The sequence below is a fragment of the Myodes glareolus genome, chromosome 14 (assembly GCF_982192425.1).
Source record: "Myodes glareolus chromosome 14, mMyoGla1.1, whole genome shotgun sequence".
Taxonomy (NCBI): Eukaryota; Metazoa; Chordata; class Mammalia; order Rodentia; family Cricetidae; genus Myodes; species Myodes glareolus.
Genome location: NC_142039.1, coordinates 53,336,849 through 53,351,438, shown reverse-complemented (window position 1 = coordinate 53,351,438; position 14,590 = coordinate 53,336,849). Strand labels below are relative to the sequence as shown.

At 42.4% G+C, this 14,590-nt stretch overlaps 1 protein-coding gene across 2 annotated transcripts in view; it reads left to right on the top strand.

Annotated features, from left to right (window-relative positions):
* F13a1 (coagulation factor XIII A chain) overlaps positions 1–14,590 on the top strand; it is a 169,514-nt gene that overhangs the window by 70,249 nt on the left and 84,675 nt on the right. For both annotated transcript variants that reach the window (XM_048426831.3, XM_085699392.2), the window contains exon 6: positions 884–991. In XM_048426831.3, coding sequence (XP_048282788.1) covers positions 884–991 — 108 coding nt within the window. The remainder of the gene's footprint in view (positions 1–883; positions 992–14,590) is intronic.

The following is a 14,590-nucleotide window of genomic DNA, read 5'->3' as shown; positions in this document are numbered from 1 at the left end:
GTTTAATTTTTTGAGAAATATGGGGTTTCTCTGTGTAGCTGTAGCTGTCCTGGAACTCACTCTATAAATGAGGCTGACCTCGAACTCAGAGCTCTTCCTGCCTCTGCCTCTGCTGGGATTGATTAAAGGTGGACACCACACTGCCCGACTTCCTTTTATTTATTTGGTTGGTTAGTTAGTTGGTTGGTTTTTTGAGACAGGGTTTCACTGTTTAGCTTTGGCTGTCTTAGAACTCACTTTGTAGACAAGGCTGCCTCGAACTCACAAAGATCAGCCTACCTCTGCCTCCCTAGTGCTGGGATTAAAGGCATGTGCCACCACCGCCCAGCCAATTTTTTTTTAAATTAAAAACAGATTTTTTTTAACGTGATATATTTTGATTATGGTTCTCCTCCCCCAATTCTTCCCAGATCTTCCCTCCTCCCCACCCACCCAAACCATATCCTCCCTTGCACTCTCTCGTTAGAAAACAAGTAGGTATCTAAAAAGGAAATAATAATAATAAAATAAGAGAAAATAGAAAACCAAGTTTGTTTTGGAGTCCCAAGTGACTTTGGGAAATCATTGTGCTCTGGGCAATACATCCATCTGTTGGAAGGATCATAATAAACTTGTACAGTGTCCTAAAGAGCCTAGAGTCGGTGTGCGGTTCTTGAGTACGCTGGCTCTTATTTCTGGCTCCCTTTTCTGTTCTCCTCTATATTATGGAAAAGTAAAAGCAGGACACATCCTTTCCTTCACTTGAATAGTTCATGCTAAAGGTTATAGGCGGTCACTCCATATTTCTAAGCAGTAAATTGTGGCTGCATTTTGCATTTGCACACAGTTTATCTTGTTTTGCAGAGTGGAGATTAAACAGTTTCTCATTATTTCTCCCAAACAGTTTGAAGACGGCATCCTGGATGCTTGCTTATACGTGATGGACAAGGCTCAGATGGACCTTTCTGGCAGAGGGAACCCCATCAAAGTCAGCCGTGTGGGATCTGCAATGGTAAGTGGCAGGGCTTCGGATGATAAAGGGATATGGACACAAACAGTGACTTAGCTTTACAGTCTTTCATCTGTTAGGTTCGGGTTGATGGTGCCCAGATGTTCCTGAATTCTCTCACTTTTTCATATGCTACAAAATGAAAATTTCCACTCAAAGCTGTTTGTGGGTTTTGATTCATGCCAAACTTGGTGCCAGGTCATTTTGACCCATTGAGTCATTTTGCCAGTCGCTATGCAGCTAAACATCTCATCTAGAAACTAAGAAATGATCATGATGAAAATGTTAATTACTGTAACCAAATGATAAATCAATAAAACATCAAAAATATAGGCAACTAGATAAGACATGATTTTTTTCCGTGTCTACACCCATGGAGACAGTCAAGAAATAAATGGTTGGGGCTGGAGAGATGGCTCAGTATGGAGTGAGTATGTGTAGAGGACCCAACTTCAGTTCCCAGCGCCAACATCAGGCAGCTGACAAGCAACTGTAACTCTAGCTCCAGGGGAATGGATCCCCTCTCCTGGCCTCCAAAGAGCACTCATCTACTCAGGTGCACCACATTCTCAACCTATACACATAATTAAAAATAAAGTAAATCCTTTGTAAAAGAAAGAAATACCTTGTGTAGTCAATCCTAGTTGCTATGCAATACTACCACACCATGGGGCTTTACGCTCATAAATAAGTGTTGATTCTCTGCAGAAATCTTCTGAGTCAGTGGACATTCATCACTTATGTCGTCTCACAGCAAGAAAACCGGACAGGGAAAGCTTGTCAGAGATAAAGCTCCTGCCAGAACCTAGGTCTGCCAACTCCGCATCTCAATGCAGTCTACCTTCCTCACTATTCGCTGTAGGAGGTCCCACAACCTCTTCAAGAATGCAGAAATCTCCCAGGGGAGCAGCTGAAGAGGAGCTCGAAGCCCAAGAATAAGAAGGGTAGGACTAGGGTAGGAAGCTAACTAAGCGACTCTGCATGGTCCTAACCTGTACCATGTTCATAGTTCTCAGATGACCTTCGGTGCATGAACGAGCATCATGTCTGGTCCAGGAGTACAGCACTCCTCAGTTATAGTAGGCCACATCATTACATAGGAAGACTGAATGGAAAACATCGTTATATTACCTTCGCCTTTACAGCTCCGAAAATATTTTCCCTGGAAGGATTTTATCTTTGAGTTTTGGTTTGTGCATCTTTTCAGCCAAACAAAATCAATTCTGTTGACACATAATTACTAGGCCAGGGAAGATATAATATGTACATTCTGATTGGGTGCTAAAAATAGTGATTTTTATTTTTATTAAGAACTAAGTTACATGGAAATTTAAGACATACTAGATCTTACAAAATGAAAGCAGAATCCAACTTCTAAAATCTTGGGACCAGAGTCTCAGCTCACTGGTGAGAGCATAGATTGTCTACTTAACATGTGTGAAGCCTGGGAGAGGGCTGCTCAACCCCTGACCCCTAAATAATGAACATGTACATCTAAATACATAAAATAAATAGGCAGCTTTTGCTTTTTGATGCTATTTTATTACATGATGAAAAGAGGATCCATCCTAAAGGCCTCTGAGAATGTCCACAGAGCGTTCTTGTATAACACACATTGGACCTGCACTCATTCATTATGGTTCCTATTGGAAGAGAAACTTCCCTTCTTTTTTCTTCCTCCTTAGAAACAACCCTGACAGGTTTCAGTGAAGAGAGAAGCAATATTTAGGAGTGATGGTATATGAGTTGTTTTCCTCTTAAGCATTTTAAAATGACGTGGTCTTTGACTTGACTTTCCACACCCACTGTGCGTACTCTCAACAAATATGGAAATCACAAGCCAATGCAAAGCAGTGCAGAAGGAAGGCAAACAGAGACAATTTTACCCAGACATCTGTGGCTGCATCTGACCCGGTGGAGGATGTTAGGTATTGAATTAAACACGTGACACCAATTCAAACTGCCTCAACATTTCCTTAGGTCTAAAGAGCCTCTCCCTAAAGTTCAGACTTGGCCAATGCACATCATAGTTACACAGCCTGGAACCAGAGAGATAAAATGTGCATAGAGGATAGCGTGGTGAGGGTTTGATTTTGTTTCTGGATGGGGTTGACCTTGGATGTTAAAGGACAGAGGACTGCTCTGAGCAATTCGTAGTGATCTTTCCACTTCCCCCTCGATTCCCCCGTACAGTACAGAGAGCTCAATTGTGAGAGAAACCCAGTCACCTATGCCATCTCTCTTAATCCTCAGAACAGCTTTGTGAGTCTTTCCGAAATCTTTTCAGCTATAGTGATTTTTAAAGCTGAAACACTGAGCCTCCAAAACTGACCTTCTAATTTCCCAGTTAAACATTTATGTTAAGATGTGAAAAGCTGCATTAGGAAAATATGGAAAGAACAGGTATGAGGCTGGGTGAGTCAAGCCAAAAACAAGCTTCACAGGTCTATGGCCATGTTATTCTCCCCACCTGCTCCCCAAACCCCAGGCAGACAGCACCTGATGCAGGGGTGTTTTCCTTGTCCCTTTCAAATGTGTCTTAACCCTGCCCCTGGCTAGATGTGGTAGAACAGAGATGCGTGTGAGCTGCAAACCCTTCCGGAGGACCACACAAACCCGGCATGCATGGATTCCAGTTCTTGCACAATGAGAATCATTGCAGATAGGACCTTCCTGAAAGCAGCTAGTTACTCCAGCAAGTCATGGGCAGGAGAGGGCTGGCTCTGACTGGGCACCTGGAGAAAGTAGAACCAGCAGGAAGATGGCACAGGAGCACTTGACTGGAGCCCCAAAGGCAAACTGGCTTCCTGCAGTCATGGCGCACAAGGTTGGCAAGGACAGGGGAGGAAACTGGGTATGTGTGAGGATGAAAGAACACAGATGATGACAAACTTTCAAATGATAATATGAATTTGGCTTTTAAGTGTACAATTTCCAGACAAAAATCTTTGTAGTACGGGATACCTGCTATACCAGTCTTACAAGGTATCTGCTTTACCAGTCTTGTGTGTGATAGACTGCCCAACAGCATCCTGTAGCCTCTACTCAGGAATTCCGGGAGGACCTTCCCATAAAACACCAGTTGTGACATGCAAGAATGTCTTCAGATGTTACCAAATGCTCCTTGTGGGTACAAATCAGCCTAACAAGGACTGCGTTGCAAGTCCCCCCTGTGCTCAGTTTTCCCTCCTATAGAATGGCTGTAACACCTTCTTGCCTGCATAGTAGGCCTTATTCTGTCTTGCTTTCCATCCTTTACTGAAGAGATGGTGAGGGTTGCTTTACGCTAGAGGGCCTGTGACTGTGTCAAGAGATGGACCCCTGGCTCTGGTTCTTCTGTTAACCACATGAAGCAGGGAAGAACACTTAACTCAGGGACATACATCTTCCTGTCTCAAAGGAAGAGTTGTCTATTCAGATACCTGAAATTCCCACTGTTAGCAAGAACATCTTTTATATACTTCGAAGGAAAATTTTTTTATTCTGCTTTATGTATCCAGTATCTCCTATTGTTATGTTTGGTTGCTATTATTTCCCTTCGATGAGACAGTGGGAAACATGGGTGACCATCTGGAAGCCTGGAGTTGTCAGCCTTTCGCAAGGGAGTTCACAACCTGAACTCCTCTAACCCTGCTCTCTGGGGAATGAGCCCGAGATGTTATGACCTTACACAGATGACATCTTATTTAGAATCACCTAAATGAGGAATGATGCATTTTACTAATATTATGTTATAGGTTCATTTAAGAGAGAAAAAGGGGGGAAAAACATGAGACTTGACAAAGATAATTGTCCTAAGTTTTACTACTTCCCTTTAACTGTTTGCCTCATTTCTGATGTGACAGTACCCTCAGAAAACCGCTGGAAAGTATACCAGAAAAAGTTAAGTGGTGACATCTGTGTTGTGGGAGTAACTTCCGCTGCCTCAATCAATAGTCGCTGAAATACGAGCCCACAGTGCAGCGGGGAGCGACTTCCGCTCCGTCAGCCAATAGCTGCTGAAATACCAGCCCACTGGGGCGTGGTATATTTCTCTTTTAAAAAGAGAAACATATCCGGAATAGGCCCTCTTGGTTCCGGCTCTTGGTTCCGGTGCTCGGTCTCAGCTGCTGCTCCCGGCTCCTGCTCCAGCGACTAGGCTCCCTTCCTGACGGTTTATGGTGTATGTAAGTTTTACCCCCCCGCCAAATAAATAACCCCTTAAAACATAACTGGTGTGGGATTGATTCGTTAATACATCTGAAAATGTATTTCACTCACCTAACGTTAAAAGTCTTCAGTTGCTGCCTTAGGTTGCAGTGAAGCATCTAGGTATGGGCTCTGAGTCCCCAAAAAGACATGGACTCAGAGACCACAGGAGGCATTAGCTCTAAGACCCCGGGAGGCATCAGTAATGACAGGCTATTGTCACAGTGGTCTCCTTGTCCCTAGACTGCTCAGTTCTTCCTATACATTTTTATTATTGGGGTGCTCAGAGCTCATACCCCAGAAGGCATGACTGATCGGCTCTGGCACTGTCCCTAAGGGAAGCTGCAGCAGCTGCAGAGGCCTCTCTTGCTGCAGATACCAGGCTGCTTAGTCACTGTTCAAGTCCTAAATGCCCTGCCTACATGTCCGTTTGCTTTGTCTGTAGAGGATCTACATGAAAATCAGTCATGAGCTCTAGAAGCCTCTCCAGAGTCCTGGAGATGAGAAAGCAGAAGCCCTTAGAAGCGTTACCATTCATTCAAGGTCATGTGGGAAATAAGTGGCTGAGCTGGAACTAGACACTGTCCTCTTTCTCAAAACATATTGCTTCAGAGCATCTCTGCCAGCACAATGTTGCCAATAGCTCAATCACTGCATCAAGTTGTGCGGCTGTCACCTAGAAAAGGACAAGTCCCTAAGAATAGGTGGATTTAGAAGGGGGGGATAAGTAAGGAAAGGTGTCAAGATCTCAGCAGCTGGAGGCTCTGTGTCCCTGGGAAAGAGGTCACCAAGAGGATTAGATGCCAAATGTGCTATGGTAGAAGAATGATAATAACGACAGTGACGGCAATGGTATTGGTGATCAGGTGATCAGGTGATCATGGTGATGATGAGAGTGGTAATAGTGATTATTATAGTGGTGGAAAGAGTGATAACCACGGTGAGGGTGGTACTAGTGAAGGTGATATGATGTGATGATCACGGAAATGGTGACAGAAACACTGAGAGTGTGGTGAGCGTACAGTAGAGGTAACAGTGGTGGTGGGGATGGTGATGATGGTGATGTCATAGTGATCGTGCTTCAGGTAACAGCAGCAATAATGATGAGGATGATTTGTAGAGGGTGGGAATGGTAGTGGTGGTGGTGGTGGTGATGATGATGATGCAGTGGTAGTCATGGTAGTGATAATGGTGGTAAGGATGTTGATAATGACGGTGATGTGGTAATGGTAGCGCTATGGTAACGGCGATGGTGGTAGAAAGAATAATTATGGTGAGGATGAGAGTTGCAGTGGATTGATTTGCCGATGGTGGTGTTGGTGACAATAGGGATGGTGGTCATGTGGTGAGGGGGAATGGTAGGGGTGTTGGTGGCGGAAATGTGGTGATGATTGCTGATACTAGCAAAACCGCAATTGTAACTCATTCATTCAACAGATATCTGGGCACTGGGGTTCGATGGTGAACCAAACATAGTTTCTACCTTCACAGAGCTTATAATCTCAAAGAAAAGACAGACAAATAGAAAAGTCCAATGTAATGCAGAAAATTTCCCGATGGAAATAAGCTTGGACTGCATGCCGTTGTTGTTGTTGTTTCCTGTTGTGCAGGGAATAGGTGACAAGTATTGGGTAATAACACATAGCCAGGCTGTTATTCACAGAAAGCCTTCATCCATTGTGGATCTTATAGCAAATGACTGGTTATCAAGTGCAGTGGAGGACAATGCAATGGGGGAGGGGCTCTGGAATGTGCTCCTCTGGGGCCTGCTTGCTCGGCAAGTCAGAAAACATAAGGTCGCCCAACTAACATTCTTCCCATGTGGTCTCAACATTTATAGCCCCTTGATCCAAGGATGCTATGTTTTGATTTGATAGCAATAAAAAATAAAAGCTATGATTAATGGAAAATTTGGGAAGATGAAAAATAAAAACAAACATCAATAAAGTTACATATTTTGAATTCCAGTGTTTCTCACCTTTATCAACCTGGACTTCCCAGCCTCCCTTGGGGTGTGCACATTTATTTTTTACCACGGACTTTGCTGATATCGAGCCACAATGCCATCATTAATCCCCATTAATGCCTTGCTCTGACTATGCCTTTAGGGAATTAACTCAAGATTGAACTTTTTCCACCAATCGATGGTCTATGTAGTCTTTAGTGCTACTTAAAAAAAAAATCTGAACTCCAGCTAGTAAATCAAACTGACCATGCTGCAGGCAGGTCTCAGGTTCCTCGGACCCTTGAGACAACTGCATTTCTGCTTCTGCTCCCCAAGCCCCCGGTCACAGTCAGAGAGTGACTGAAACCAGTGCTCTTCTCACTTGGTCCATCTTTCTCCCCGCTTTTTTCTCTAATTGTTAGGAGATTTTCCCATCTGTGGAGGGAAAACACAAACACATCATCACTACTTCGCTACGTTGCCAAGCAACTCCAGAGGGGATGAGGTTTCGTTTTGTGTTTTCTTTCTTCCTTTATTTCAATTGTTTCCTTCCCCATCTTAAATGATGGCTTCATGTTGAACAAACATTTTCATGGAATAAACATCAATTACAAATATTCAATTACAGTTTAAGATCTCCTCAAATTAAGAAGTTCACACCTGATTCATTCCAAATGAGCCCTAAAGTCAGAACTAAGTGTCCGAAATCTATTCTCTCATCATACAACCAGTCACAGTACAGTCCCTAGCACTTTTAGATTTGAAATTTGGATTTTTAGGTTTGAAATTTTAGATTTGTACGAAGAAATGCCCAAATTTCCCTTTGGTCCATAAGGCAGACAAAAGCCCCTTTGTGAGGGAGGGACTCAATCAGAGAAACCCTGTGGTCATTGTCCACCTTCCACCACCAGGGCTCTTTCACATCTTTTTATATTAGTTTTTTTTTTAAAAAAAAAAAAAAACAAAAATCATGACTAAGTAAAAATGAGTATTTTCCCATTTTTGTGCTCTACTTATATAATTACTGGTCAGTATTTCCAATGATTATGAAGGGAATTTCTAGCAGGTTATGTGTGCATGCACAGGGATATGAGTCCATACCACCTTTGAGAAGAGGGAGAGAAATCTTTCACTGACGTGTTGTAAGAATCAGGTCCCCATGACTCATTTGCAAAATCCCGGTCTCTTGGCATTGCAAGATAAAGAAAGGCTCCTGAAAGGAACTGAGACCCTGTCCAGAGTTCTATGTCTTCAAAATGATCAGCTCTTATTTCTGTTGCTAGCATTCACCTCCATGATTCATGCCCATAAATATCAGGATAGGCATTCCTCGTTGGAAATGGCGGGAAACAGCAGGTTGACTGATAATCCCTGAAACCCTACAGTAAGGGCACAACCCAATCAGTAGGCGTACCCATGAGACAACTTTTAGAGAGTCTACTGATTGCCACTCATGAAGAATGCTATGGCAGTATAGCATGGTGAGGTTTCAAGATAGAACAATAGATCAAGATTTTCCTAAAAGCAAAAGGCACCTGTGGATCCAGAATGACTATGGAAATCGGGTGACACAGGAAGATCAGGACAAACCCGTTCCCAGCAAGACATACATGGGTCTCTCTCTCACCAGAGATTTTCACTTCTGTTTATTGAAGATTTTGGACAACTGACAAATCTATCAGAAGCCAGAGGGAAAAGTGGGAAAGTAAAAATTTATCTAATAGAAATATCTGCCTAAACCTGGTCAGTGGTGACAAGTGCCTTTAATCACAGCATTCGGGAGGCAGAGGCAAGCGGATCTTTGTGAGTTCAAGACCAGCCTGGTCTACAAGAGCTAGTTCCAGGACAGGCATCAAAGCTACAGAAAAACTCTGTCCTGAAAAACAAAACAAAACAAAACAAATCTGCCTAACCATTTGTGAGAAAGCATATCTGTCTATTCTTTAAATAACCAACGGACAGGTGGACAGGATGAGGTATCAGGAAGTCAGTTGACCTTATCCAAGGTCATAGCTCTGGAGATGAACCTCTGGCTGCCTGAGCCTACTGTTGCAAACAGGATGCTACACTGCCCCTGGATGCATCTGCGCCCTGTCCTCTGTCCCTAGCACATGAGCTCCCTGGGCATAAAGATATAATTCCTGTCACCCTTTCCATCTGAGTGACTCCTTCCCCTCAGGTGGGGGTGACGAGGGACAGTTCGGGCATCATTTTTTTTTCTTGCGGTAAAAGCCAGCCATGTAATGAAGTTTCCATTTGTGGGCAAACAGCTTGGCTTCTCAATTATCAAGGTTACATTTCTTATGCCTGTTTGTCCCATATTTTTGGAGAAAAAGAGACATTTATTACAAGCTATTTCTCCAACGTGATAATCATAGTCAATCTAAATGTCTGCTTTCCCTGAATTGCTTCCTGGAATGAGTTTCAACACAGCATCTATTTTGTAATCACACAGGCTATTTCTGAAGCACGGGCTCTTGCTTTTCAGCACTCCCTCCAAGCTGTGCAGACGGAGCTGGTCTCATCTGGGACCAGTGTCTCTAGGACAGATGGCTACAACGCAGCACAGCCTAGGGACCTCTTAGGACAGAGACTTAACGCCCTCTCTGTTTCCATCTCATCTCCTTCCCTTTCTCCGGCTTCTTCCTCTGTCTTTTCCCCTCTCCCATCTACCCCTTTTCACTCAAGCATTTTTGTTGATCTATTCTATACCAGTGATTCTCAATCTGTGGGTCGTGACCCCTTTGGAGGTTATCTATCAGATATGCTGCATATCAGATATTTACAGTATCATAACAGCAGCAAAATTACAGTTATGAAGTACAATGAAACAATTTTATGGTTGGGGGCAGCAACCACAACATGAGGAGCTGTGTTAAGAAATCATTACATTAGGAAGGTTGAGAACCGAGGTTCTATACCAACCAGCTCTATAGCACACAGTAGGGATACGGTGGTGGAAAAGAAGACTAGGTGTTTCTCGCACTTGCCTTGTGTCTCTCTCATTGGCCTGCACCCTGAGGAACGCTGCTGTCCTTCCATGCCACGAGTTATACTCACCTCCTCTGGAAACTCACACAGATAGGTCGTGAAGACTGAGACTGGCTTCTTGCACTCCATAAATTGTTCACAAGTCTTCACCTTTATGAACAGCGTTTTATTGTCTTATGTATCGCAACTTCTCGTTCTGCTTGTTTGTTGATGAATCTTTGAAATGATTCCCTTTTGGGGCCACTACACAGCTATTATTAGCATTCTGATTGGTCTTTTCTCTTTACATTTTTTCTTGTTAACATATATTGATTATATGTAATAATGAGTTTTATGTGACTTTTTATACCTGTACATAATACAGTTTGATCATATTTACCACCCCCCAATACCTTCTCTTATTCTCTCAACTTCCACTAATTCCTTTCCTCTTCCCAAGTAGCTCCCCTTCCAGGTCCACGTCTTTGTGTGTGTGACCCAATGAGTGTTACCAAGGTTGTTCACAAGAGTGTGGGTAGGAGTTTGTGTACAGGAGCTTATGTGACAGGAGAATAGAAGTCCCACTACTCCCCCATCATCTGTGTATAAATCCTCAGAGAGATGTGGAATCCCATGAGGCCTCCCCACTCCATGACAAGTTGTTGACAGGCCCTCTCCCATGGAGAGCTCACGCTGGCAATTGTAATGGCGCTGAGTTCATGAGCATAAGAGCCACACCACACCTGGAAGTCACTTCCCACGGCTCCTCGTCTTCTGCTGGCTCTTAGACTTGCTGTGCGTTCTTTCCTAAAGTCCTCTGAGCCTTGGGGACAATAGGGATGTTCCCTGTGTGGACGCACATTCAACGACCCTTTGTTCTCTGTACTCTGACCGGTTCCAAGTCTCTGCGGTCATCACTGACCACTGCATTGAGAAGCTTCCCTGACTGACGCTGACAATGATATTCTATGGCGGTTCATATAGTTATTTAGAAGGTATTTTGACAGGCATGCTTTGTACTTTTTGCAAAACAACAGTAGTAGCTTCCTCAGTCTGCATCCTTCTCAGCCATGGGCTTTCTTTTAACTGGAAATAGTTTTGCCGTTGTTTTATTTTTAATACAGTATGTTCTTATTCCAGCTTACCCTACCTCCACTCCCCCAAGATCCTTCCCCACTTCTCTACCCACCCAAATCCACATCGTTTCTGTCTCTCTCAGGCATCCAAACAACAGCAACAATAATAAAACAAGATAAAACTAGACCAGAATAGGACAAAACAAACAAACAAACAGAGAAAGGAAAGAGCCAAAGAGAAAGCATAGGACGTGTAGATGCTGAGACACACATTCACGCACAGAGAAAAGCCATAAACAAAATATATAACTGAAAGATCTGTAAAATAAAGGAAAATGCCCAGACAAAGCACTGTGAAACAAAAACCTTCAAAATTATTAGTGAGATCATTTTTTTGTTGGCTATCCACTGCTGGTCAAGGAGCCTGTCCTTAAGTATGGTTTGTATACACAGTGAGACTCCACTGGAGAAAAATAGTTTTTCCTTTGGCAGGCGTTATCAATTGGAGTTGGCTTCTGGGTTAGGGACAGACGGGCTTTTAACCAGGCTTACAATAACCAGTTATGAATTCCCTTCTATAGGGAAGACATCAACTCCATTACTCCATAGTAGGCCTGGTGTGGGCACCCATGGGCACGTCTTGCCTGCCTAATTGGTATCCTTACAAACAGGGCCTACAACGGAGTGATTAACGACAGTTCTTTCTCTGTAACTTGCGTGGTATCTTCCATCTTTTGATGTGCATATTCTTCTATGTGTGGAACAAACATCTAAAGCTAGTATGTCTATGTTACAGGATATGTATGTGTTTGATTTTCCGAGGTACCCCTCTGTTAGCTGCACAGAAGAGTTGTATGTTTTACATTTCTCCAGAAACTTCTGACAGTCTACCTTTTCCTGCAGGCTCATCTGTTCTTGGTGACTCCAGTCTTTTAAATCTTCCCAACCTCATGTGAACATAGCTGTATCCAATCGCTGTTTTAATTTTATTTTCTCTGATGTACAGCTATGCTGAGTACTTTTTCATATACTTTAGGCCATTTATATACTTCTCTCAGTACAATGTCTTCCAAAGTCTATGCCGTTTTCCAATTGAGTTATTAGTATATTAATTACTGAGAGGGAGTTGTTGTGTGTTGTATATTCTAAAACCATGCCTTTCTCAGATACATGTAGAGGCTCTTTCCTACCAGACTGTTCTTTGCTCTGTGTGTGTGTGCGTGTGTGTGTGTGTGTGTGTGTGTGTGTGTGTGAGAGAGAGAGAGAGACAGAGAGAGAGAGAGAGAGAGAGAGAGAGAGAGAGAGAGAGGAGGCAGGGGAGAGATGGGTGTCAGGAAGCAAGTACCATGGCATGGTCATGTATGGAGGTCAGTTTTCTCCTGTAGCTGTCATGTGGGTCCCAAGGATTAAACTTAGGTCACTTGACTCTCTAGTGACTTCATTACACACTGAGCTATCTTGCCAACCTCATTTCTAAGAACATTTTTAAATGGTATAAATTCCAGTGTTTAATGTATTTGTATTAGGTTTTGTGGTACTGAGGATCATATTAGGGCTCATAAATATTATGTGAGTGCCCTACCACTGAGTCACACCACCAACCTTAAACTGTTTTTTAAAATAGTTCTGTCTAGAGCATGTGATTTTTACAGGACATACATAAATTACCCAATGTTTCTTTTCAAAGGTTTTTCTGTGTGGTGTGAGGTGGAGTAGAGGTTTTTTATTCCCTGAAAATTTATCTATTTTTGTCAACACCATTTGTTGAAGCCATTATTAGAAATGCTATCCTTCCTTTGAGCATTTCTTTTGCCTCTCTCAGACTGATGTGGTAGCTTGGTTAGAAATGAAATGACCAGACGAGTGCGGAAAACTTCAGACTCTGCTGTCCTCCCTTACTTCAGGGCAGCAGGGCCTGTGACCATTACTGCAGCTAACCATGGATCAAGAAGCCTTCATATTGATCTCCATCAGTATAGTTTTGGCCATTCTTGATCCTTTGTCTTCTGCATAGTGCTAGAAATCATCCTTTCCCATTCAGTAAATAATTCAGAAAATACACTTATTAAAATTAAGAAGAAACTTGTAACCAAACTTTTGTTGTAGAAGTAAAAAGAGTGGATTTATACACATTTCTACTTCCAATGGCTATTACAAAAGTTCTCTTTTCAGTTAAAAAGAAAACAAAGAAAAGGCAGAGGTAAAAGCAAAAAACATTCCACTTCTCTCAATAAGGAATTCAAGCAATACGCCACCTTCCTAGGCCTGGATGGAGCGGGGAGGACCTTGGACTTCCCACAGGCAGGGAACCTGACTGCTCTTTGGACTGGAGAGAGAGGGGGAGGGAAATGGGAGGAGGTGGAAATTTTTTAATAATAAAAAAATAAAAAATAAAGTTTAAACAATATTGCCATCTTTTTCTCCTTTTCAACTGGGTTTGTTTATATGTTGTATGCTCCTTACCCAGCCCCCTATCAGTTACATTGATATCTCTTTGACATACTGGTTGATGCCAATGCTTTCAGATCCATACCTGGAAGTAGATTAATGTACCATGTAGTCATTCCTTCAGGCACTGCCATCCTGCCTGCTGAAATGCCTGTTTTAACCAACATCCTCACCAACACCGTAGGAAGGCGTTCCCTTACCTGCAGGTAGCTACTCCAGCGAAGAGTCTCTTCTTCTTCAACAGATGCTCAACCCGTCCACCATATGTCTCCTCAGGCTTGTGACTCTTCTAACCTCTGTGAGCCTTTCTGGACCCCTAAGGTCCTTTTCCCATATGATACCCTGTTGTTTTACCTGCCTTTGTTGAACCTTTTTTTTTTTTTTTTTTTTTTTTTTTTGCCTTGGAAATTTCCTTTGCAGCTTTGACAAAGCATTAGCTAACTGTGTTTGTATGGGTCTATTTTTGCCTTCTTTACTGTGTCCCCATTTGTTTGTATTTATACCAAGTGGCATCATGCTATTTAAAGAATTGTGTTTGATTATGCTCCCATCCTACTTAATTGTATTAAATCTACTTTTAACAGAAGAAACACACTGAATTGTACAGAAAAAATTTAAAGTTCAAATAAATGTTTCTTCATAAGAGATATAATTTCCTAACAGATCTTTCTGAAATTAGTTCAAATTATGAAACCAATTAAACATAAAGTAATTATGTACTTTGAAATTATATTTTAATTTAGATGGTGTCAATTAATGATGAGAGACCAACACACTGAATCACGATCATTTTCTTTCTTTTTCTCCTTCAACACTCAAGTCTCATTTTTCTTACAGTGATTTTTGGTCCTGCGTTTACAGGCTTTTAAACTCTTTCTGTACTGTAGTTTGGAAGATACTCAAGTGTACATTTCATGGAGTTTATGTTGTTATGTTGTCTGAAATTCCTCATGACTGGGACTTTACGCTGTCTGC